Genomic DNA, 25,927 nt, shown 5'->3' with positions numbered 1-25,927 from the left:
CAGCGCCAACTTGCTAGAAACAGTGTCTCAGCTGACATTGGATGAAAGAAAGCACTGCCAAAGTCAGTTCAGCGGGACTCAAACCGTGTCTCAAGATGCTCGCGTGCCCCAGCCTTTGCAGTGCTTTCTTTCACGGAATCTCAGCTGAGACGCAGTTCCAGCAAGCCGGCTCAGAAGCACCCAAAAGCCCCCCGCTCCGGCAATGCCCGAAATGAGAGCAACGGAAGAGCGCGCACTCTCGTGAAGCAGCTGCCAGTGGCTATCTAGGAGCCGTTTCACTCGGCCAATGAAAGAATGGACATTTCTTTAACGTTTCTTGGTCGTTACAGACGCCGCCAGCTCCGCTTCGTGGGATAGTTAATGCTTTCGCGCTAAAGAACGTATTTTGGGCGTCGCTCGAGCGCACTCCCGGAATGGTCGCGCGGCAGTGCTTTGGAGCCCATCGTATCGAGCGGGGGCCGCGAGCGAACGGCAACGTTTTCCAAAATTTTCTCGGGAGTTGATCGTATTGCGAGACCAACGAGCCGGACGAACCTCGCGTATCCGTAGCGTCCCATTTGTTCGCTTGGCTCTCGGCCTCGTGTGCAGCTTCTAGGCTGGCCGTCGAAGAGTCGCAAGTTCCTCCGTCCAGAACACGCGTGGAGGCCGGGCCCCGGGGTCGCTTCGGGGCCAGCAGAGGGTCCCTTTTAGCCTGGACAGGGCCCCTGAGCGGCACGGGGGACATTGCAGACGTGCGGCCGGCCGGGGAGCCGCCCCCTCCCGTGGCGGGGGCGTCGGGCGCCTGGCTGCGGGGCCGGGCCTACCTGGCCGGGGGCGGGCGGCTGCATCGCCTGGGGCTGCCCCGGGACCTGTGCGGCCTCTTCTCGCACTCCCGGCTGGGCTGCCTGCGCAGCGTGGGCTGCTCTTTCTGCTCGGCCCAGGACGGGGCCAACGTGAGCCACTGCTACTCCAGCGCCCGGCCCACGCCCCCCAGGTGACCGAGGGCGCCCCCCCTCCCCCCTCGGGGGCGCTGAGTGCCTCTTTTGCAGCTGCCTGCGGCACCGGGGCACCTTGGAGGTGGCGCCGGGCAAGCTGTGCGGGGCCGCCTGGCTGGCCAACCGCACCTGCGCCCAGTTCTCTTCCTGCGAGGACTGCCTCGCCTCCTGGCCCGGCCACGGGGTGAGCGGCTCCAGGGCCCCTTTCGATGCTCGTCGCCCAACGGGCGAGACTGAGTTTTACCCGCATTTATTTCCCCGGCTTTGAGCGGTCGTGCTTTGGACTGGGCCATGGACGAGTTTCGTGAGGCTGCGGCACATGTTCTCGCCGTGCGCTCCCTCCGTCGCTCATTACATTCACTTACAAGAGAGAAGGAGTGGCGCACTTCCAATGACACGCCGTGAAAAGGAGGGGATCGAGCGGCCGTGGTGCAACGTTCGTGACAATGGATAACCGAGGCACGACGACGACGCTGTTTGCTCGGATCTGCCGACACCCGTGGAGAGGATCCACTCTTTTGAGGCAAGAGTGTGCGGACCGTAGGCGCGATCGAGGGAAGCTGCGATGGCTGCATTACGAGCCGTTGTGTCCAGAACAACAGACTAGCTCTTCAAAGGGTATGTGGACCGTTTGAGCGAATAAAACGGCGCGAGGTCGAAATTCTCGTTCTTTGCCGAGTTGGAATCCCCTCACTAAATGATAATGCATTTCGTCGAGAATCGGTGTGGCGGCAGCGACGATTTCGGCGTAATAGTTTCTTCCGATTCGCTCGAATTTCAAGCTTCGAAAGCTTTAAAATGTCTAAAAGGCTGCCAATTATTTATTTCTTTCTCTCTAGTTCAGCGCGATTCATTTACGCGAAAAATAGACCGTTGGAACTGCTCCTTTTCTTTGTTTGGGGTCATTTGCTTTCTGGCGTCGGGGGCCTTGTAGCGAAAGTGAGAGGACGGCCGAGATGCGGAGAGCTTAGCCCGAATAACGTGGGTCTGGCGGACTACTCCGTCTTTTTTGTAGCGCTTTGTTTTTGACGGAGGCCCCTCGGAGCCCCAGCGGAAGAAACGTCTCTCGGGATCTTTGTAGCCGAGGAGAGCCTTGTTGGCTTCCGATCGGACGCGGCGTCGTGGCTTTCTACCGGGAGAGAGTCGTCGACCGATTGGGATCCTTTTACCTGTTCGCCAATCTTTGGCGAGAACTTCTCGTGCGCTCACCTCGGCGAGAGATGACTCGTTGCCTCCGAAGCTCTTGTCTCGAGTGCCTCCATGTCCACCGGTGAATGTCGGCGGCTTGTGTACGATTCGAAATTTCCCAAGAAAGCACCGAGCGTCTCCTGTAACGAGAAACGGTGGATGATCGCAATTTAAACTCGCTTTCGATGTCGCTCGGCCACGATTGCTGCGCGAGAGTCAAATTATTTTAGTCGCTCTCGCAGTGATGGGAATCCAACCCTCGGTAAGGTTGGTAGGCACCGAGCGTGTGCCGGGCTTAATTGGGCTCGAGAAGTTGCCTTGAGCCCAGGTTCTTGGAGTGTCCCTGATGCGGGACCCTTTGTCGATGGAGTTTTTACTCCCGCATCCAATCCTGCTTGGTGTCCAAAGGTAAGCTTTGCGCATCTTTAAACGAGTGCACCATTTACTCGAAATTTGTTTATGCAGCTAGATTATGATTCGGGGTGGACGGCGAGTGTACGGACAATCGTAGCTCTCCATTTTATAGACGCGGCTCTGACGTCGCGCCTCTGCGGGGGCGCTGTTGTCGCCACGGCACATGCGCAGTAGGTTCCCCTCACGGGAATTCGGTGTCTGCACCTGCGCAGTGGCCACACCTGGTGTGGGCAAACCTGGGCTTGTTTGTAAACAGCGTGTCGGTCTATAGCTTACTGAAATTTATTTATTCACTTTTTAACTACCATAATTAGGGTATGTATTTATCCCGGAAATTTCCGAGAGTCTGTGTTTTGAGACTGTTCTATTTTTAAGGATTCTCGTAACTAGCCCGTTCTTCGAGATACCGTATAATCGCGTGTAAGGGCCGCACCCAGGTAAGGGTCACACCCCTGTATTTAGAACAAAGTATTGAAAAAAAAATTTTTTTAAGAAATTTTTTGCGTATGCGCCGACCCCCTTGTCTGTAATGTTACGCTTCTACGAATATATTTTTCTAGGTGGCACTAGCCACCGCCCGAGCACGCGTCCATATCCCCGATACTTGCTCTCCACTCATCCGTATCACCGCATGGCAAACTGCACAAAATGGCTGTCGACCTGGGTCGAGGTCGGCCGCACTGTCGGGATGCATTTATGTTGCGGCAAGGCATTGAGAAAAGATAAAGGATATGTCGGTGTCAGGTTCAGTGGCAAGCGCGTGGAATGGCAATTCAGCGGGCTCGGCTTGCGCGTGCACTCAGGTTTCCGAACGCTGCTGTACGCTCTGGGGAGGTTTCCTTTTGTTCTTCGATTTGTGTCAAAGCATCGTCATTTGTCTGCCTTTTCGCGCAATCTGCGAGCTATGGGCAAGTACCACTTCAACAGTCATACAAGATTCAAGTGGAAAGTTGCCGCGCATGCTATCAAGTACGGAAAAAAAAAAATATAGGCGTAGTGCGCAATATGTCAAGTTGTAAACTAATTATATTGGACTGATGACTGAGTTCGGATTCCGGAGTTAAGGCGTTTCTGACCAGCGCAGCCGAGCGCGCTCACGTACGTTCATTTCCGAATGTGGATACAGATATATTTTTTTATTTTATCCACGTATGGGCCGCACCTCAAAAATTTACCCTCAAATCGGGAAAAAATAGTGCGGCCCTTACACGAGTTTCTACGGCGACTAGCCCATGCTTGGAAGATCGGCGCGCAAGTTTTTTTGGTTGTGACGGAGGTTGTTGCGTTGCCACGCCAACAGGCTGGAGCTGAGAGCAGTTCCTCTCGGCTGGTGAAGAACCGTCATTGGCCCCGCCGTTCTAAAGGTGTTCTATGGAACGACCTTTGTCACACCAAGAAGGGCTTTTGCGCCGATTCCTTCGTGCGCAATCAGTTGGATAGAGCGGCAGATTCGGAGACCCAGTCACCACAGACACGCTCCAGAGGCCCCGACGCATGCAGCGTCGCCTTCGCGAGTCTTCGCACCCGTCGGGCATTTGGGCGGGGAATGGCGGCATTTCTTTGTGGCGAACGAGGGAGGGGCCCCGCCAGTCTGCATGCGAGCCCGGGAGAGGGTGGCAGCCCCCCGCCTGGCGCAGGCCACCCCGGCGTGCCGCTGGTGCACGGGGTGCCGCAAGGGTCGCTGCATCCGGGTGGACGAGGGCTCGTGCGAGCGGCCCACGGACTGCGACGGACCCCGCCACCCGCTGGTGTCGGACCCCGCCCTGTGCCCCCTGCGCTCCTGCCTGGCCTCCGAGTGCGAGAAGTGCCGAGACCTGGGCTCCTGCATGTGGACCCGCCAGGTGGTGCGCTCCAGTGAGTCCCGCCTTCCAAGGACGCCCTCCTGGCCAGACAGCTTTGCAATGCCCCGAGCTTTGTACTGCGATTCCCCCTCTATCGTGTCTGCAAACAAGCGTCGACATACAACTCGAGCCAGTACGGCTTTGCTGGTCTTCCATCTTCACCAGTGTTTCTCTAGGTGTCGTCTTGCACCAACGTTGCGCTCGTCGTAAGACGCCGCCGACGCATCGGGGATGCACGTGCGGCCGTGCAAATGCACGCTACTCATCTTGTTGTAAGAAGAGCGGAGCTCTCGAGCTTCAGGCGGTATTGCTGTGTGGCGGTTCTGCTCTTGGCGGTGTTGACTTCCAAGAGCAACAAAATGGGGCCAGCCTTCAACTCTCCGTCTTAATTTTTACTCTCTCGTTTTAGTGGTGGTGCGACGACACCCTGCCGCTCCCCTCGCATTATACTATCTCGGATTCTAGGTGCCCGAAAGAATTATGCTTTTACGGGTACACTCGATGCGCGGAAGGTGCATGTTCCCTTTGAGTCGTACGTTTATTGGCCATAAATGGGCGGACCTTAGTGATCATTTTACCCAGTCTCTAAAGAGTAGGGGGAATCCTCAGAGTTGAAAAGGGGACACTCAGGGGGGGACCAAGTCGGAAAGGAGATTAGACCGAGGCACTTAAGGGGGAACTGCCAAGAAAAAAGTGTTCTTTTAGACAGCCTAATTGGGACAAGCGTGTCACAAAACAATTTTTCCACGAAATCTTTCTTTTTTTTTTTTACGGCAATATTTATTGCGCGAGACTGATTTTGGTTTGTAGCTCTTTCGTCCCTTCTGAATCGCTCGCCGAAAAGTTGGTATTATATACGTCACCGTGACGTGCGGTAGCAACTCTTCTCATTGTTTAAGAGATTGATTGACAACTCAGATCCTGGTTGTTAATCCTTTGTGATACGTTGTAATTTCCTTTTGAGTGGCATATTTTCGCGTTTAACCCTTTCACTGCCAAATTGTTTTTCAAAAAATAATGCGAATCTCCCAATTTGTTTTCTTCCTGTATTGTTTAGAAACATTATTTTAATAGAAGGAACTATGAGCAATTTTTAATATTGAAACTTTGTTAATAAACGCCGTTATTTTTTGTATTTATACGTAATGACTACTTCCAATGGCAATTTTTCTGTTCTTCTCAAACAGAAAACAGTCCGTGTTATTTTTGGAACATTTATTACGGAGATGAAACATTCGTACTTTGCAAAGAAAAGAAACTGGCAAAATGTTATTTTTCTCTCGACATCCTGCGCCCAACTGAGGACCGACTTGGAGAATCTAGAGGTTGGTCCTCGTACGGTGGATCTCGAAGTATGGGATTACGCAGACCACCACGTTGCAGTCTTTGCACCAATTTCCTTCCGGATCTTGGTCCCTCTGGTGGACGAGGCCTTGCAGTCGGGAGCTGCTTGTTCTCTGTCGGAGGAATGAAGCTTACAAAATGGCGAGCTGTAAGCCGCGTGGCTTCATTGTCAGACTTCCAACTTTCTTGCACTGGCTTTCATCGTGATTTGCTGCAATCACCTTCTCTACGAGGTCCAGTCGGTAGCCCAGTTGACTGAGTGCGCCTCCTTGTTTCTTGTACAGAACGAAAGAGTCGTAGACACACATGTCGAAAAGGTGCCTGAAGATCTTCTTGTAATAGACCTTCTGCCCATCTCTCACAGCCGGGTAGTACGAGAGGTTCTGGTGGCTCTTGTCGACTCTTCCCACGGTGTTGTTGTAGTCGTAAACTGCAGCAGGCTTCACGACTTTCTCGTTCCGGGCGTTGACGCCTTCGACGACTGTGGACTGTGCTCAGCAAGGTGACGAGTTTCACTGCAGGGTCATGCACTTTCCTCGCTGAAACACTTCTCCTTTCTTGAGGTCTCTGAAGGGGGGCATGTCCTTTCTTGTTGGCCGAACCGTGCCATATACATCGGTCTTTTGCTACAGGAGCTTGTCTACAGGCTCCGGAGAGGTGGAGCAATTGTCGACAGTGACGCCCTTTGCAAAGCTTCCATCAGGCTCAGGACGACCCTCGTGTCCGTGGCGTAGCAGTCCCCTTGCCGGTGGAAACGATGAGGTTAGACATGTGCCCGCTCTCAGACTCGCAAAGGAGAAGGAACTTGACACCAAAGCGTGAGCGCTTCAGGGGCAGGTACTGCTTCCAGGACAGCCTTCCTTTGTACAGCATCGAGCGTTCGTCCACTGCTACACTGCTCTTAGGGACGTAGAGGGTCCGTTCCTTGAGGAGACACAGCAGCGGCCACAGCTTGTGGAGCTTGGGTTGGGTGTGCCGTGATTCATCGATCTCATCTTCGTTGTTGGCAAAATGTAGAAACTTCATTATCGGGTGAAATCTGTTCTTGCTCACGAGTTCACCAAAGATGGGGGTTTGGAGAATCCTCCTGGTCGACCAGTACATGGCGAGTTCAGGCTTGTCTACAATGCCTCGCAGCAGTATCAATGCGAGGAGCTCCTCCGCAGTCAACAGCTTTCACAGTGCAGCGCGAGAGCCATCAGTTGTCCGATGTTTTGCGAGAAACTGTGAGGCGTACCTGTTTGTTTCTTGCACCATCAGGGCGAGGACCTCGTTGTCAAAAAATAGCTCGAAACACTCAAGAGGGTTACGCTCATCTTGAACTGTAGCCGTCGTACTCGGAGACGCCAGAAAGGCAAATCGAGGGGGTGGAGGCTTCTCATTATCAAGCTTTGTCCACTTCCGAGATGCCTGTAAATCTTCGTCGTCACTCGTGTCGCACTCGTCCAAGCTCAGTTCGAGATCCGATGAATAATCGCTGGCACTGTCCAGAAGCAGTTCCTCATCTTCTTCATCTGAACTGCTTTCAATCTGGGCAAAAACGCGTTTTTGCCGTGGCACATGCGCGTCTCCGCTGCCGCAAGCGCTTGAGGACACCACCATTTTTAAAACCCAGGTAGCCAGACGATTGCTCCAGCTTCTGCAAAATTGGAGGAGCGCGAAAAAAGTTTGGTTCGCCTAGCGTCATCTGGAGATTGCCGGTGACGCGGGGTTTTGTCGTGGGGTTTTGGTTTTGATAGCGCGGTTTGTTACTTTCGTTTTCTAGGGGTGTTCTCTTTGCTTTCTCAGCGTGCTTTTTCTTTTTGCTGGCGCGTGCAAATGTCGACTTTTCGGAGATGTCAGTTTCTGTAAAGCGGTGTCATCGCTCTGTAATGTGCTGCCGGATGAGTGGTCGCGACCGCGAGTCTTCCAGCAGCCATGTCGCCTCAAAAGATGACAAGCTGAATGCTATTTAGTTGGAGGCAATCGAGCGTTTGCATAGCGACCAATGTGTCCAGGTATGTTCTTGTCCTTTCGCTCGGGAGGGCTTTGAGATTTGCGCCGGGTGCACCTAACGTTCGCGACTGAGACGCAGGGTGGTCCGAACGCTTTTCCTACCGAGCGCGCCGATGGCTCGGGCGGTGCGCCGTCTTTGTTGCTGGCAGCCGTCCTCCCCGGCGTATCTTTGTATGGCCCTAGACCCAGTTGCTCGCAGCGGCCAAGAACCTGACGCCCTAATGCAGGGTCCATTTTACGTGCAGTTTGCTTAGACCACAGAAGTTGCAAAAGGCTGTGGTACGCACACAAGACGCATCGTGAGTCAAGACGCTGCATGTGTCGTTCAACTCCGCAGCCAAGTCAATCCAAGAGCAAATCCGAGAGCGAGGGGCGGGGCGTACTTCTCCTTTGCGCGGGGTTGAAAGAGCGGGAGTTTCAAATCTGGAGAGGTTCTAACTCCGACCAAATTACGTTCTGTAACGTAAAAATATTGCTAAAATTTTTTTTTTGTTTCGAGGAAGATTTGTTTTGTGCCATGCTTGTCCCAATTAGGCTGTTTAAAAAACGTTTTTTTCTTTGCAGTTACCCTTTAAGACTGCATACGTGTAGGAATGCGAAAGCATTGAGGCCTGTTTGCAACTGCAGCGGAGCACTACAAGCATAGCGTTGACCTTGCGCTAAGTGCGTGCTGGCGGGAGCATTCACCAGCTTTGTATCGCACCTTCGAAGCTGGAAGCAGCGCGCCACGTCTTCCTTTGTTGCTCCGATGGCAACATCACGCTCCCCCCCTGTGCAGGCTCCCCGCCGGCTTCTGCGACGAAGCATCTGCGTTTCTTTCCTTCGTGTTTTATCTCTGAGGCCCGTCCGCTTTGACCAATCTGGCGGCGCGTGCTCGATGACATATTTTTCTGTCTTCGGGTACAATGCCACTGCCTTTTCACGTAATAGGACGAGTAGGACCTAAAAGTTCCGCTGCTCTACAGTTTAATCTAAAAATGCCTCTTTTTCCCGAGGGAAGAAATGTTGTCCAGCAAGCGTGCCAAATGCGGAAGAAAAATAGTATATTTTTGTTTTTACGCTAACAAAATATACTGACTGGTGTTACCCCACGAAGGATTTTAAATTGTGCTCAGTGGGAGGTCATGTTTTCATAGTATTGTTTTTCTTTTTTAAAAATAAAAGTGTGCCTTAACGAGTAAACATTCTTTCGGTTTTCTTGCCCTTTGTACCGATTTTGCCGCTCTCCAGATTCCCAGGAAAATGAGACTGGACGCTTCCTTGAGACAAAATGAGGGCAGGAACGAAGCTCTAAAACGGGTCCGTCCCGGCCAACGTCTGGCGACTCCACGTAAAAGAAAAGATAGTCTCGATCAATGAACCGTACCAAGAGAATGGGAGAAATGTTACGAAGCCACCGAAAGGCAAAACCTTTGGCGGCACCGGCGTTTGAACTCTGAGTCTCCCGATTCCTTGTCAGGTGTGTCAACCGTGCACTGCACTACCACAACACTGCCTCGTCTTTTGGCATCTCCTACCTGTCTTATGAATGCTCCGAAGTTACACGTGTTCACCTTGCGCTCTGGTTAGCGTGCCTGACCGGTAGTCGGGAAACCCCGGGTCGGAATTGCGCCAAAGTTTTGTCTTTCACTGGTTTCGTAGCATTTGTCCCATTTGGTCTGCACGTTTCACTTATCTACGTCTTTCCATTGGGTACTGCTGATACGCAGTTTTTTTCTCTAATTTTCGATAGTATATGAGAAGTCCGTAATACGTACGGCTGGTTCGTTTGGAGTCAGACAGTGGGGTCCATTCGTACGTATTACTTCAAATGTTTGTATGTAGCCGCATGTACCGCACGAAAGATGACACTTTGTGCCTTAAACGCATTTAGTTTCCAAGAAATAGAACCCGAAAGGGGCGGGGAGGGACGGCAGGATTTCGATGATGGTCGATTTGTGCTTTATTTCAAACTATTAGCGACAGATCCCGAATTAGGGCGTTAATGGACAAATAATCTAGTAAGACTCGTTTTTATTATTTATATCCTACAATTTTTAAAAATTCCCCAATTTGCTTCCGCAAACGATAGTCTCTTTCCGAAATTCACTCTGGCCACTTTGATCCCTATCGTTGTCTGAGGAATGGCACATGTCGTAATAATAATGCCCTCATGATTATTGATGACGGAAGAAGGAAATAAATAGGAGAGCGGCGTAAGCATTGATTTCTCCCTCCGGTCCAGTGAATCTTTCGGTGGTACATATTCGGCTGTAAAGTCCTTCGACGTTGAAATGTTTATCGCGGTGTTAATGTGGGTCGGTGCTTCGTCCTTACCGGTCGTGTAATTGTCAGCATCGAAACTGAAAGATCTAGATGGAATCGTAAGATAAAGACGCGCATTCTTGACTGCTGTTGACTAGCGAAAGTGGCTGTGCCCGGCAAAATGCTGCAGACTGCAGCTGAATTACCGCCATTAGTAGGGTAAAAGGAAAACTGGTATTTGAGCCTCCAGATACGCTGAATTTCGAAAAGGGTCCATCGTGCTTCCAGATTTTGTTTTGAGTATTGAGAGTACTGGTTAGGGAAGGGCGAGGAAGAGAGCGGGGGCAGAAGGGGCTTCCCTCGCAGGCGAGCTGGGCCACATCCTGAACGTGCGGCCCATCTTCGACTGGACGTGCGTGGGGCGCACCCTGAAGGACGCCTCCAGCTTCCCCGTGGAGTCGAACCCGCCCCGGCCGTGTCCCAAGCGCTGCGGGCAGCACCGCTCTTGCGCCGACTGCCTGGCCAGCGCCGGAGGGGAGGGCGGCTGGCAGGAGTGCCGCTGGAGCGAGGCCCTGGCACAGGTGGGCCCCTGGCTCTCCCTCTTCGCTTCCAAGGCAATTCGCCCGAGAGAGGGAATTTGCTTTTGCGCGCACGCCGTCCTCTTCGGATTGGTGACGGCCGGGAAGCAGAAACTAAGACTCCCGGCTCCGGTTCTTCCGTTAGAACGTCGGTGGCCAGGTTCTACGCACGGGGAACGTGGCCCCGTCGTCGCCAATGAGACGAGGACAGCGGGGCATACCTCGACCCATGGGCCGTTGAGCACGGCTGTCTCGCTCCGTCGCTGATTTTAGCGCCTGGATTCCTATAAAAAGCCGTAAAAGGAAATGCTTTGCCCAGCGTGCTTGGCTGCATCCCGTTTCAGCGTGTGCCCTCTGGCGGTGGAATCGGCTCTCGCGTTGCGATGGCTTAAAATTGGGAAAAGCGCGATGTGGACAATCTATACTGATGGGAGAACGTGTGTTCTTACGGAAGGTTGAGTTGTTTTTTTGAAGTTAGTAGGACGAGCATGCGGTGGCGAATACAGTGATGTGATTGCTGCGCCAATTGCGCCAAACTGCGCCAAGGGGCTAACCCAGCTACATCCTGCTACATTTTACCAAAATATGGCTAATCTGCGCCAAGCCTGCGCCAAAGGACCAATTTTGGTCGCCTTTCAAAAACGAAACTAAACTGAGAACCGTAATTGAGCATGCATGAGCTTGGTGGCACAAAAACCGCCGCCGGACAGAAAGTACCCTGCATCAATCGTCTGTTCGGTCTTGCATGATTTTTCCCATCGTCTCGCGTTTCGCGCTCTCGTCGTCTCGGGAATCTCGTCTCGCGTCTTTTTTAGTTTTTTTCTTTTTTTAAATTTTCTTAGCAATAAACGCGGGCGTGTGCGGATGCTCCGATGTTAGTGTGCCGAGTGCCAGACATGCCGCGCGGCGAGAGTTCCTTGCGCGGCGAGAGTTGCTTTGAGAGCTGAAGCGCTCGCGCGACCACAGTCGCCGTGGTTGCGCGACGTCGTGTGTTGCCGTCCCCACGTCGCTGCAGATATGGCGCTTTCTAAGCTGCAACGCATCGACATTCCTGCTCTTGTTTAAATCATACGCTGCTATAAAAATCCCTCTTTAACTCAATGACTGCTTGGCGAAGTTTTGATTACCTACACTCTAAAAAGAGGGCATCACCTTACACCCTTTTGTCCCATATCATACACCCCAAAACTTCATCTCGACGTACAGCACCCTACAGTCGAACAGACGGCCCCAAATTTTACGAGGGGCTTGACAACGGTGCGATATAACTTATTAAATTGCTAAAGTATTTATCAAAGAGCAAAGAAAGAAAACACTGAGCTTTTGCAGTACGGCCAAGAAAACTCCGATAGCCTTTTTTGTAGTCAATAATACGTACATCAGTTATCTTAATAAGTTGTACCACACAGCTATCAAGCCCCTCGTAAACTTTGGGGCCGCCTGTTCGATTATGGGGCGCTGTATGTCGAATTGAAGTTTGGGGGTGTATTATATGGGACACGGGGTGTAATAATACACCTTTTTTTCAAAGAGTGTAGGTTTCTCGATGAGCTTTCTTTCGAGAGGGACCCCGGTACGTGAAAAATCTGCCGCGAAAAAAGTTGATGACGAGAAGTGAGCTAAAGCAAAGAAGGCAATGTCTGCACGCTGAACCCGCACACTGCACTCGTTTGTCTCGAGTTCAGTCGTTGCACAAAGCGGTCCAAGAACTTTTTGACACTGATTCGCAATGTCTTGCATCGATACGCTCAGGTTCTTTCTGTGTGTTTAGCCTGTACCTCGCCTGCCGGCCTGGCAAGCACGCGCCGCTGGACTGTTTATTGTCGTATGCTGGACAGTTACATTTTGCATACTATTTCGGGAACCAGTTGGCGACGGAGCGGAGTGGCATGGTTTCGGTCCAACAGTCTCCGCTCGCGCGACGAAGCACGTGTAACTGCAAGCCTGCCGAAGTTGCCTTCACGTGCATGTGAACATGATTGCACGAGAGGCACCAGCCGGCACGCTTGCAATCCATTGTTTTACATTTGCTTACTTTTTATAAAAATCTGCCACGTCGGGAAGCAGTAAAACAATAGCAAGTGTTTTTTTTTTTGTTTTTTCGGAATTGTTTGGCAACGCCTACAGCACTGTATACTTGTGGGATGTCTCAGCAGCAAAAACACAAGCAGCGAGTTCCGCCCCAACACGTCACATTACAACACAACACATAGTGCCCTTCGTTTGCCCAGCACTTAAAACAAATATTTATTTTTCTAAGAATATATGCTCCAAAAGCCACTTTTTTAGCTCCGAAACACTGTTTTGGCTGCTCCAAAGGCCACATTAGCTGCTCCAAAACGCTGTTTTGGCTGCTCCGAAAGGTGCTCCAAAATGGCTTAGGCCAATCACATCACTGCGAATATATGGTGCTTGCTTTTGTAAAACTGCTACAGAAGCACATTCTGGCAGATTGGATGCATAGCTTACCAGGGAACGACATCTATAGATTTTTTTATCTACGTTCGATGTTACGCTTGTGAGGAGCAGGCGGTGGTGGCCCGCAGCAGGCGTCCGGTTCGACGATTGCGTTAATGCGGTGTTTTCACATTTTTAATCGTTTCGCCTCTATTGCCCTTCCGAGTTTCATGTCGCGGTAAATTTTGCGAGATGTACCGGGTGAAACAAGGAGACGGTAGGCTCTTTATATCGACCGGAAAATTCGGTTTCTTAACCTATCGCGCTACGACTTTGTGCAGCGTCGCCCACAGATGGTGCATTTTTTTTGTAAAATTTGCAAAGAGCGAACTTACCTGAGGAAAAAGTAAAGAAAGAAAAAGGCTTAGCTCCTATGGAAACGCAGCGACGGCACCGGTCTGCAATCAACACGGCGCCGTTTTGCACGGTAGACAAGAGATGGCGCAACGAACGCCGCCAACGAATGAGCATACGGCGCCGAGAGCCAGCGTTTTTAGCAGACGATCTTTTCGAATCAAAAGCGGCGCGCGTTCCGCAAACGGCGACAGTTGCAGAAACAAAAACAGGCGTGGTAACAACAAGCAACTGCAGTTCCTTGTCTGCTAAAAATGCCGGTTCTCGGCGTCGTCTGCTCGTTCGTTGGCGGCAGTTGGCGTCGCGACCGCTTGCGCCATCTCTTGTCTACCGTGCGAAACGGCGTCGTGTTGATTGCAGACCGGTGGCGTCGCTGCGTTTCCATAGGAGCTAAGCCTTTTTCTTTCTTTACTTTTCCCTCAGGTAAGTTCGCTCTTTGCAAATTTTACGAAAAAAATGCACCATCTGTGGGCGACGCTGCATAAAGTCGTAGCGCGATAGGTTAAGAAACCGAATTTTCCGGTCGATTTAAAGAGCCTACCGTCTCCTTGTTTCACCCGGTATTTATCGGAGCGAGTGGCGTGTCACGCGGAGGAACTAAATGGGGCAATCGTCGAACGGGGGTGGGGCAAACGGAAGCTCCTTCCCGCCGCTTCCATCTCGTCGGCGGCTGCCGTTAAATCTAGACTCGTTGCTCGTGCTGGGTGAAGAGATAAATGGCGAAAAATATTGGGTATGCAATGTTTGGGGACGCAACCGCAAAATTTTATTTAAAGTGAGCAATAAATGCGGGGCCACCCGTCCCGAGCGACACGACGTGGAAACCGGTACCAAGGGCCGCAGATGTGGCGGGTTTGCGTTTCCCGGCGCGGTAAACATGCCGGGGGGCACTTTAACGCAAATTGTGGGCCGAAGCGGTTCCCGTCGGACATTGCGCGACGTCCAACCGGAATATTTAACGCCGCGGGCACGTGGCAACGGGATGGCCAATCTTTGGGCGAAAGGTGCGGGTACGGGATTTTCCGGCATTCTTGGGAGGTAAACGGCCCCCCCCGGTGTCGCAGTGCCTGACGCCGAGCTTCGTGGGGCTGCGGTGCGAGGGCGGGGCCTGCGGGGCGGTGCTGCGGGGGGGCCCCGAGGCGTGCGGGCGTCCCTGCCACGCCCGTCCCCAGGCGGCCCTGTGCCTGGAGGACCCCCGGTGCGGCTGGTGCGGCCTGCTGGGCCCCGGGGCCAACGGGGAGGGCCTCTGCATGCGTGGAGGCATGGGGGCCCCCACGGGGGGCGCCTGCAGCCCCGGATCCGTCTTCCTCCAGGGGCGGCCCCTGCCCGGTGCGTCTCCTGCCGTCCAGGCTCCACCCTTTTTCCCACGCGCCCAGATGCGCGCCTCTAAGGAAACGGGCCGTCGACTCTCGCGAGACTTTTTATTAGGTGGCCCGCGTCGTAAAGAGGCACTCGGAAAAGCAAAAGTTTTAGCGTCTCGTCTATGTCGGGAGACGCAATGGGGGTGGAGAGCGACTTTGATATTTCGTTGACCCGAAATAGACGCGCGTTTTAGAGCCACTCTTAATAATGCGAAACTTGCAAAAAAAACTTTTTTTAAGTGCCCGTATCGCACCCCTAGATAGCAAAATCAGCTTTGTTCGAAAGAAATTTCAAGTTTTTTACCGTAATATTTAAGCCGCGAAGCTTTTTTTGAGTGAAGACCAATTCCGAAAGGTTTCTTTATTTTTTTCACGTCGTCCCAAAATAGAAGCATGGAATGAAAGCACATTGCGATACTCAAAATGAGTCTCGAGGCCTAATATTGTGTGGAGAAGTTTTTCTCGAGGGGTTTCTCGCAGCGCGGATGTTCGGGAAAAAAACATCTTTTTTGGAGTGACAACTGCCCGTCCCACTGGGACGGAATCTAGCGAGGGGAGGCTGCGAGGGGCCGATGAATGCGGCTCTGCGGACGGCTCTGGCCGCTCCCGGTCGGGTCCCTGGGCACCGTTAGGGCGGGAAGGGGTCCAAGCGGCCAGCCAGGGGTTCCTGTCTGAGAGTGGAGATCGGACAATGGACCCTTTTTAGCATAACTGGTGCCACTTGGCAGAAAAATGGCTTTGAGGATTTTCAGTAGGAAACCATATGCGTCGGGCATAGTGGATTTTGAGCTTGAAGCGATTATCAGTTTTGGCCGAATGAAATGTTCCGTAGTTCCTTCGGGGGCCTTTTTGCTGCTGCACCGTGCTTAAATGAAAGCCCCGCTAAGCTTCCCAAGGTTGTTCCCAAGTTTTCATTCCGCCTAATCTGCCTATACTTGTCTTGAAAAGCTCAAATCCCGCATTGGGATGGCGACTAAATGACAGATTTGACATGGAATGAAACCCGTAGAGAGGCTCAGTGACACCTAATGGAGAGATTTTATAAATCTACTCTAGATATACAGATATCCTATGTACAAAGACAATCTTTAGCGAATAAAGGGACCATGAAATGACCACTTTTTTCAAATAACTTTTACATTGAACCTTCAATGTTCACTGATATCCGGACAGGCATCCGTTTTCCTTTCGGTTTATTAACTTCTACACTAAAATTACTCAAATATAGAGTCCAACTCACCAAAAAAAAAACCACGTTGTAATTTTGACGGTCGTGACGTGCTCTGAGTCCTCTCGGCAGTAGGAGAATGGGAGCAGCAAGTTGACGGTGTGCCGGTAGATTTTACCACGGGGTTTTGCTGCACTGATGGTGCCGATGCCACTGACATATTTTCTGAATCGGCGCCTCTCATCAGCACGATAGCCATGGACACATCGCAGCTGAGCGAAATTCAATTAGATATCTTGCGCTACAGCGACAGCATGGGACTGGTACCATAAGGTGCCATAATGTGGTACAAAGCGCAGCGGGTCGTCGGCACGACCGCCGCTTCTCCGCCGCCGTCAGCCGTTTCCGCGGTATCTCTACAAAGAAGGGAACGCGCTGTCACTCACTGGCATAGCAGGAAATGCGCAGAGTTTTCTGTCGGCTCAAGCTTTATTAACTTTCATTTTGTAAGGACAGGCTCGCAGGACAGAGTGGACGAAAAAAGAAAAAGGTGCAGTACGGCCGTCTGCGACGATCGCGACTTTAAAACACGACTTTACCGATAGTACAAATCTCGCCACACGCCTTTTTTACGATTGCAAAAAGACTGTGTAATCCTAGCGGAGATATAGCAACGTAGAAATATGATTTCGTGATCACATAGACGTTGCACGAGTTCACGAATGCTAACACTAATCACTTTTCTCGGGTGATGAAAACGTGTCAAATTCGCATCCTTCGTGCACGCCTTTAAACAGAGTATGCACCAGTAATATGTCTAACACGTGTGGAATGCACAAAATAAGACATCCGGGCGATGTTCGAGGAGACAAATGCTAAGAAAGCACCAGTGTAGTCGAAGTAAACAAAGACGACGGCACGAGCATTTCTGCTGTCTCGAGAGTGCCGCCACAACATCACCGCACGAGTAGATAGATCTTTCCTTCTAGGACTTCTAGGGCTGGGTTATCATAGCGACGAGAATTCAGTCGAGGATAGCGCTCAATGCCGAACGATGAGCTTCCGCCACGCCGACCACGTCAACAATCACCACCGACGCCATGCTTTTCAGCAGAGAGCAGGAAACAGCGCAGGCGCAGTCTTGTATTTCTCTTGCTTTTACCACACGATAGGTGGCGCGTAGCTCCGAGCATTATAAAATTCTGCGATTTCCGTCACATTGCTAATTATTCGACGAAATGTGAATCCGAATATTCTTTAACAAAACTTTTAAGAAACATTCACCGGCTATTTATTGTTTCTGATCGCGGTGCTGGTGAGTTTGGCTCTGATCCAACGGGCGATGAGGATTTGACCGACGTGTATTGGCACTGTGGATGCATCCCAGGGAAGAGGCGGAGAGCTTCGAAGGAAAGCAGGCGTAAAAGTCCGTTTTTCTTTTCAAAGTTCTATAGTAGTGAAAACAATTTTTTGTCTCTATTTTTGTGTTTTGGTTTTCTTTTCACGCCTTTTACGACGTGCTGTGGATGATTTCAGAATCTTTTCTTGGTCCCTTTAATGTTGGTTGTCAGGGCGTCGCCTAATCTACCCTCTTGCACAATTGGATTTAGGAACTTTTACTGCAATGTACATATCAACATCCGCAAATTTTTTTGTTTCTTTTCAAGAATATCAGGCAGGTGCACCCAGCATTAGTTTTGAATGCATGCTTTTTTCCTAAGCACGTGGCTGCAATATTGTCACGAATGACAATTGATGAGGTGGTAAATAATGAAAGGAACTAAATGTTTAATGTAGTGAACTTGCATCAAAACAAAAGCAAAAGAGAAAATTCACAGGGTCTCTTATGTTCTGCCTAAGACTCGAAGGCGAAAGCCCAAGCGCCGATGTAAACATGATGGCAAACCTCCGAAGACAGCGCGCTCTCTGATGACGCACTTTTGGCTCCGTTTCATTGGTCCAGGTAATAGCGAACCTCCGAAGACAATGCGCCTTCTGACGACATAGCTTTGGCATATTTTAGGACCTTTTGTGTTGCCAACATTTACTCAGAGTCGACGATGAGAGGGTTTTGCCTCGATAACGGAAGGTAACGAGACAGCATTCCAGGCATCAAATGTCGGCACGAACGCAGAGTTGAGCGCTGGCAAAAGACTGACTCCGTATGGTGTGATGCTAATTCTTTTGAGCCTTCGCTGGGAGCCTCGAGCATTCTACCTCGTTGGTTCTGGAACTAGACATTTTGAGCATGAACAGGCTACCTGGTTTTTCAACATCCTAGAATCTTCTACTTGCATAAAGACAACACAAATGGTGGGGGGATTCAAACCCCTGCCACTTGCGTGAGAGCCAAGCACGCTGCCCACTTGGCTGGCTGCGCACGCGGCATTACTCCCCCCTTTTAAAAGCGCGTCGCCCCGATGCACCAAAACAAAAGAATGGTAAGCGTCCTCTGGAACACGAAAAGTCCACAGTCCTATCGAGCACAAAATGGCTCGATTGAGTCGAACGAAAGGAATCACCTCGGGTTGCGTCGTAACGATGCCCGCGTTCGGTCAGGCACCACTTGGTAGTTGAGCTGCCCCAGGTGTCCGAGTGCCTTGTGAGGTCCGAAGTACCCTTGCAACAGTTTCTCGCCGAGGCCACGAGGCGGTGTGTACGCCCACACCCTGCCTCCGGGCTGGAAGCAAACGTCCCGAGGACAAAAGTTGTAGCGGCCAGCATCGACCTGTTGCTGGTCTTGAACCCAGAGTCGGGCGAGCTGGGGGACTTGTGCCCATTTGGTGACCGTCGGGGCGTCGTCGTGGGGCAGCATTGCGTCGAGCATAGTCGCCACTTTTCGGCCATGCACCAGCTGGAAGGGCGTCTCTCCAGTGGCCTTTCGCACCGCCGTTCTGTAGGCAAATGTGACGTGGGGCAGCACCTCTTCCCACGTCTTGTGCTCCACGTCGACGTATGTACGCGGAAACCACGTCGGCGATGGTCTCGTTTAGCCGTTCCATCAGCCCGTTTGTCTGCCGACGGTATGCCTTCGTTTGACGATGACCGGTGTGATTGAGCCGGAGGATCTCTCGAGTTTGCTGTGCCGAAAACGACGGCCCTCGGTCTTTAATCGGAACTATTTCGAGGGCACTGTGCCCGAAGACGATGCATTTAACGGAGAACTTGGCCACTTCCACCGCAGTTCCCGATGGAAGGGCTTTGGTCTCGGCATACTCTGTGAGGTAATCTGTCGCGACGACGGTGGGAGCGGTCCGAGCGAGTCCATTGGGTCTGCCGCAACGGCGCAGTCGGGGTAGTGGTCGGCTGCAGGAGTCCTGCCGGCTTCGTTGGTAGTTTCTTGCGTCGTTGGCATTTGTGGCACGACCTCGTGTAATGATGGACGGCCTTTGGGAGCTTGGGCCAGTAGTACTTTTCGCAAATTGATTCGGGCCAGTGTCCTACCGTAGCCGAAGTGTCCAGCCATCGAGTCATCCGGGCATGCTAGAAAGGTCCCTTCACGGAGATCTTTAATACCCATGTCAGACGGCGTTCTAAAGATCCTTTTCACTAAGCTCCTTTATAAAATCGGCCAATCTGCTCGCGATGTTCAGTGCGCACGTGCCCTACGGCGTGCGCTGGTTCGCCGATTTTATAAAGGAGCTTAGTGAAAAGGATCTTTCGAACGCCGTCTGACACGGGTATAAGACTCACCGGAAGCCACGCTGAATTGCTGGCCCCAAAGTTCTTTTTGTAGAGCACATCCTGCCGAATGACGAAAGTTGGCAGCACGCGGGCAAGTACACGGAGTGCATTGCCACGACCTTCTACGCTCAGTTACTGCACAAACTTCCAGGTCGTTCGGCTGAAATGCTGCTATGTCCTGGACATTGGGTGCGCCGACTAATACTTTGTCACCATCGTCGCAGGTAGAGTTAGAATCTGACTCAACTGGTGCCCGCGACATCGGCATCAATGTGGTTGCTGCCGGACGTGTACGCGATGTGTCGAATTCCTGCTGTCTCCAGCGAGCGAGGCGTCCTGAGGGCTCGTTTACGTTTGCGAGCCACTGGAGCAATGGATGGACCCCGTGGAAAGGACCGGGCACTTTTTTTCTGTCGTTAAGGGGTTGCTCGCTGCCTTAGACACTGTCCGACTTGCGTGTGCAATCACTCGCTCTGCGCCTTCCTGCCTTTGGGCCAGTACGGCGCCGAGTCTGGTATTACTGGCGTCGATGTAGATTTCTGTTTCTGCAAACTGATAGAAATGGCCAAGGACAGGAGGGGTTTAAAGGCATCGTTTGAGTTCATCTAATGCTCGCCGTTGCTCTTCTGTCCACTCTAATTTTACGACGTCCTTCGTAAGGTGCGTCAGTGGTGCAGAGGGCTCGGCGGAACCCCGCACAAAGCCCTATAGTTGGCACAAAGGTCCAGAATTATTCTTGCAGCCCTCTTGTCCGACGACGGTAAAAATGCGGCTACGGGGCGTGTCTTCTCAGGGTCTAGACAAAACCCTTTGTTGCTCACAACATGGCCTAGGAACTTGAATTTGCCACGGGCGAACCAACATTTTGTCGGCTTCAGGGTGAGTCCAGCTGTCTCGATGGCCCAAAACACGGCTCGAAGGTGTTTCAATTGCTCGTCGAAATCGTGGGAAAAAACTACGACGTCGTCGAGGTATACGATGCAACTTTGCCATTTCAGACCGGCCAGCACTGTGTCTATGACGCGCTGGAAGGTTGCTGGTGCTGTACAGTCGAGCTCGGTTATATCGCTCGGGTATTTAGAATTATTGTTTGTATCAAAGAGTCCAAACATTCCCTCGAAAATCACACGTAATACTATAGCAGTGTTGTCTCGTATCGAGCTCCCATGGTGGGGAAACTCTATATAGCAGCAGTGGCCTCCCGTTGCTTTTCCCGCGATGCAATTGCACGGGTGGTGAGCGCATCACTTGCGGGGCTGGCATATCGCCGAGCCAGCAGAGATATGCAGCGAAAGAGCAGTTGTCAAAGAGGCAATGAACCGTAGAAAAAAGCAAAAAAAGGTGGAGGATGGCAAAAGCAAGGGGAAGGGCCTGTACATAAGGGCAGCTGGGAGTTCTCGCTGTCGGAACGGTAGCCTGCGCCCTTTCCCGGACCGCCGCCGATGCTGCGCCACTCCCTGGCTCTGAAATAAAATGAGTAAAACAAAAAGGTCTTTTTAGTGTGTTCACAACAAAGGCTGTGCTATCATACTTCCAACGCCTTATCTTTTCTTTCGCCGTTTTTGCTTTGCCCATTTTCTTTCTTCTTTTTGCTGCCTGACATTTAGTGAGCTTTCTTTTTTATTGCTCGCTTAACTACTTTTCATGGTTTTTTATGCCTCTCACTCTTCCGTTTCCCTTTCATTTTTTTTAAATTATTTTTGTGTTTTGTCGTCTATGCTGTGTGGAGATCCCGGCCAGGCGTGTAAGCGCGGCAGTGTTTGCGGTCTTCGCCCCTTTTTGCTCTACCGTATTTAGCGGCTCTTGGATGCTCTCTTTGGTAAGCTCCCGTTTGTCGGGACCTTCGGTATTAGCAGAGGCCAGGAAATTTCAACTCGAGCTTAATTTAACATATTTTTGTATATCAAATTATTGATGCATAGAACTATTTAACGATTCCTTTTGAATTCAATATATCCGGGTTCGACTAACATATTCGGGTCCCACAGTTGGAAACGTGTGGAAACTCGGAGGAAAGAATGCACGTGCATAGCGTGTAATGCCCCAGCAAACTGCGGCTCAGCTCCACGACCTTCGTCCATTGATGTCGTCACTGGGTACAGAGGTGCCGAAACGGAGGGGTTGGAAGAGAGTCCCAATGATAGTTCCGAGAGGCGTAATCACCTCGCGGGTCGATTACGCCTCTCGTGACATCAGTTCCTCTTCCTAGGAGCAGTTGTACGCCTCCTTCCGGTGGAGCTTCGCCGTTGGTGTCTGCGGTGGTCCCGACGCGTAGAAAAACACTCGGCTGCGGCGGCAGGTTTGCGTGGTCAGCGAGGAATCGGACCGTGGCCAATGTCGCTCTTCCGACGGTACAACGGGTTTCCTTAGCATCAGTTGTTTCCCTTCAAGGTTGACGACGGCACCAGACTCGCGCAGGAAGTCCAATCCAAAGATAATGTCCCTCGCTCAGTCCCGTAGATTGACGGACTTCAGCGGACATGTTTCCCCGTCGTCTTATCTTTCTAAAATCTTCTACTTACGTAAAGGAAGACAAGTGGTGCTGGGATTCGAACCCCGGCCACCTGCTTGGGAGCCAAGCGTGCTGCCCACTTGGCTAGCTGCGCACGCGGCAATATTTGTACTCATTTAAGTGTCGGTAGCGGAGGGTCATCCCCGTTGGATCCGCTCCTTACCGGACACGAATGCACTGTGGAAGGGCAACAGCCGTGGAAGCCGGCTCTGCAGGTGTTCTGCAGCGCACCGGTGCTCGGTAAGAAGTGCGCTCAACGGGGCTCACCTGCCGCAGAGCCGCACCAGAGAGAGTCAATGGGAGGGGCTGGCAAAAGTAGCGCATATTGCCCCCTCAAAGCTGCTATCTTTTGTTTCTGGATGAGGCGAGAAGTACATGGATGGATAATTGTAAGAGATTGAGTGAAATGGGGAGCTTCAAGCTGCTTTTACTGAGCCAGAAAAGGTGACATCGACTAGAAATGGTTCCCGAAACAGTAGGCAAAACTGCAAACGTGGGCTGCACGTTCGGTGTTAGGGTCAAAATCGCCACGAAGCTGCGTCCACAATTTTTACCGTTTGCTCGGTCGTGGCTGCGACTGCGATCGAGAGTGAGATGGAGTGCATTCTGAATGTCGCCTTGACGACGACGTCACGTGCGTTGCCCTTTCAGTTACAAAGGGTCACAAACTTCCACTCTAGCGTGCTGGAATGAAGTACTTAAATACAGCCTTACCTAGAAATTGTGATTGAAAGATACGAGTCAAGTTCATTGCCTCCGCTAGGGGAATATTTGTGGCTAGTGGTTGGTCACGAGAGCTGTCAATTGATGCGCCCAAGGTCGTTGAAACAATTTTGGCCAATGACGCGCCCTTATTTTCGCCCTAATCTTACCAATAAATGACTCTACATATACTGCTCTTAACCGCTGCGGTTAACCCTTGGAAAGATACAAATATTGCAGTTCACCTCAAAACGAATATCGACTGGCATGTAGTTTGAAACTACTATGAGAATATTTGCACAATCCTCATGTGAGCCATTAGGAAGGAAAGAAGCTTCTTTGAATGAACATGGGGCCAAAGGTAAGCCAGAATAGGCACAAAAGAGACGTTGGTGAAGCTCAATCGAGGTCATCGCTCCTCAACATCCCGTAACAGTGAGTTTTGAAAAGGGTGTATTTGACCAGAATCTATTTGGAGGAACGTGAGAGATCCGCATCCACTTTTGCGCACCGCCTTGGATGCCAACCAGCACTTGGAATCTCGAGAGCATTTGGGTTTGGTCGTAAGGAGTACCCTTCCTGGTTTTATAATTAATGTAAGAATGGCCCGTACGGCTTTCGAAAAAATTTGCCGTCTCCCTGGCATTTTACGAGGGCCTTTTCTAGGGCCTCTTTGTGCTCCGCTTTTGTGGGCGCAAGAATGAGGCCTTGAAAAGGCTCCATGGTTTTGAGGACAGATAAAGTAGTCGGTGTCACCCACGGGAACACACGACGTCTAAATGCCACGTCACCCGATGGCGTGACAATCTTCACGCCGATGGCGTCACAATCTTCGTTGTGTTCGTGCAAACATCACATCGTTTGTGTTCATGCAAACATCACATCGTTAGCGGGACGTCGCCATCGAGGCTATGTGCCGTGGACATTAAAGTGCAAAGAGCTCATAAATGCTACGCATTTAACCCTTTCAAGCTCAAGGTTTTCTGCAAGTGACAAAAAAGAATTGCCAATGTGCAAGTTTTTTTTTTTTTTTTCAAAATTTTTTAACATATGCATATAGACATTTGCAAAATGAGCTCACCGGCCGCCTTTTTGCAATTTAAGCGACTTCTATCTGTCAGAAATTTCCACCACCCGCCTGAGCTGTGGAAACCCCGGTCCCCACCTGCAGTGTTCATTCGGAGTTCGCCGGCTTCTCTCGAAAGCTTTGACTTTATTTGGCCGTTCAGGATGCTTAACCTTTTTGCGTTGTTTTCCCCCGTGAGAACCGGGGAATACCGAAGCTTGTGGCTGGTTCGGTCTTTGCAGGAAATGAACAAAGAGAGCGAAGGTCTTGCGGGCCGTTCGACGTTCTTTGAGGATTATTTCCGTCGAGATAATCTCCGAAAAACTTCCCGGCTATATTTCCGGTCTTTGCGAACAATAGCCGATAGGGTCGAGTCCGGGGTATGGGGACAGAATAGGCATCTTCGTTAATTTTGTTTGGCGCAGCGCAAAAAAAAAATGGCTCTCTTCAAAACGTGTCCCAAAACAAGCCAGATTCCATCCGATGGTCGTAAATTGACCATCGTCAGTCGACACTATGTTGGATACGCCGTGTTATTCGAAACCTTTCTCAAATCCCCTTCGGATAGCGGGGTACTGAGCTATGTACAATATATCTTGGATTGATGAGACTCGTTGAATTTCACGTTGGAGCGGGGAATGCCCTTGCAGTTTGGCTGTCCTGTGTGGTCAAATATTTTCGACACTCGAGACCTTCGTAGATTGACAAGGCTGAGTGTATGGTGCCATAAACAAATCAACATAAAATGAAACACTCCAGTTGCATTTGTTCTGTCGCGTACGGACTCGCCAAAAATAGCTTTCATTCGATCGTTTTTGTTCCCAAAAATAGTAGAATGCTTTCTAAGAACCCCGAGGAATTCTATTCGTCGTAGAACGCGAAATAAAAAATAAATAAGAGGCGGCAATTTAGCCGCCACCAGCGTCTGGAATTGTGCCTACGCAGGCAGCCCACTGACGAGAGAACCCAGAGCCCAGCGTAGTCGGGCAATGCTGAGGTACACTCAAAACCGGGGACGCGCGCTGTAAGTAGTTTCGTCGGCGACTGCTGCTGGAAAGGTTTAAGTGGTGCGAGGATTCCCGATCGAGAAGCATAGAATAGAAACATTGAGGGCCAAGCATTCTCTCCTTCCATTTGGCATCCTTTGGTGCGTCTGTCCGCCCCCACGACATTCCGGTGGTCTCGCACTCTGAACTGGAAAGCGGAGCCTCTCCGTCGGACGACGAGCTCTCCTCCTCTGAATTCGAGTCCGAGACTTATTGAAACTCTGACTGAGAAAAACTGCCTCTTGGATTGCTTTTGCCCTCTAAAGGAGCCAGTGCAGATGCAGGGAGGGGCCACCTCGACGCGCCTAGCTTAGAATTTCCAAACTGTAAATAGCCCCGGCAGAGTGAAAGGTGGCGCGAATAAGATGACTATCTTCTCCAACACGTAACAGACAGCCTCCAGGGGTGCGTGCAGTTTCGCATTTAGACGAGAGCTTTCGAACGTGCGTGTGGATGTGCGTGCACGACCCCGTGAGATGCTCCCGCACCGTCGGACACGCGTGGCAGCCAACCTCGAAGGGGGCTGCAAGTGTTCGTTGGGATCGGCCGAGAGAGCCGTGGGAGTGACGAGGCGTCGTGTGCACGGGGGTCGTCGCCTCCTTGGCTGCGTCCGCTGACGATCTCCCTGGGTGCAGCCAACGTGTCGCAGTGGCTGCGCACGGTGGGCAGCCGGGTGGCCTGGCACTACCTGGTGCGGCCCCGGGAAAACGAGTGCACCAACGGCCACCACAACTGCGACGGCGCCAGGGAGGACTGCGTCGACACGGACGACGGCTTCGAGTGCCGCTGCAGGCAGGGCTACGCCCTCGTCGGGTGAGTCTGGTTGCTGCCATCCCGACGATCGACCGTACAAGTCCTGCCAAAGAAAGACGAGCAAATGCGACCTTTGTTGGCAACGGATCCCAAATTCCGGGCCCCGTATCTACGTCGGCATCGTTTCGAGGGCCCCTGAAAAGAAAAATACTTCTTTTTTTTTAACAGTCTGGTTGGGACAGGCGC

At 51.5% G+C, this 25,927-nt stretch overlaps 1 protein-coding gene across 1 annotated transcript in view; it reads left to right on the top strand.

The window, feature by feature from the left end:
* Positions 1-25,927, top strand: part of LOC115328458 (multiple epidermal growth factor-like domains protein 8) — a 126,595-nt gene that overhangs the window by 82,061 nt on the left and 18,607 nt on the right. The window contains exons 26-31 of the mRNA XM_029989671.3: positions 730-973; positions 1,029-1,158; positions 4,214-4,430; positions 10,367-10,581; positions 14,454-14,718; positions 25,564-25,741. Coding sequence (XP_029845531.2) covers positions 730-973; positions 1,029-1,158; positions 4,214-4,430; positions 10,367-10,581; positions 14,454-14,718; positions 25,564-25,741 — 1,249 coding nt within the window. The remainder of the gene's footprint in view (positions 1-729; positions 974-1,028; positions 1,159-4,213; positions 4,431-10,366; positions 10,582-14,453; positions 14,719-25,563; positions 25,742-25,927) is intronic.

Source organism: Ixodes scapularis, unplaced genomic scaffold (assembly GCF_016920785.2).
Source record: "Ixodes scapularis isolate PalLabHiFi unplaced genomic scaffold, ASM1692078v2 PGA_scaffold3__209_contigs__length_174095766, whole genome shotgun sequence".
Lineage (NCBI taxonomy): Eukaryota > Metazoa > Arthropoda > Arachnida > Ixodida > Ixodidae > Ixodes > Ixodes scapularis.
Note: the sequence above shows the minus strand (reverse complement) of the source record. Positions and strands in the feature narration are given on the sequence as shown.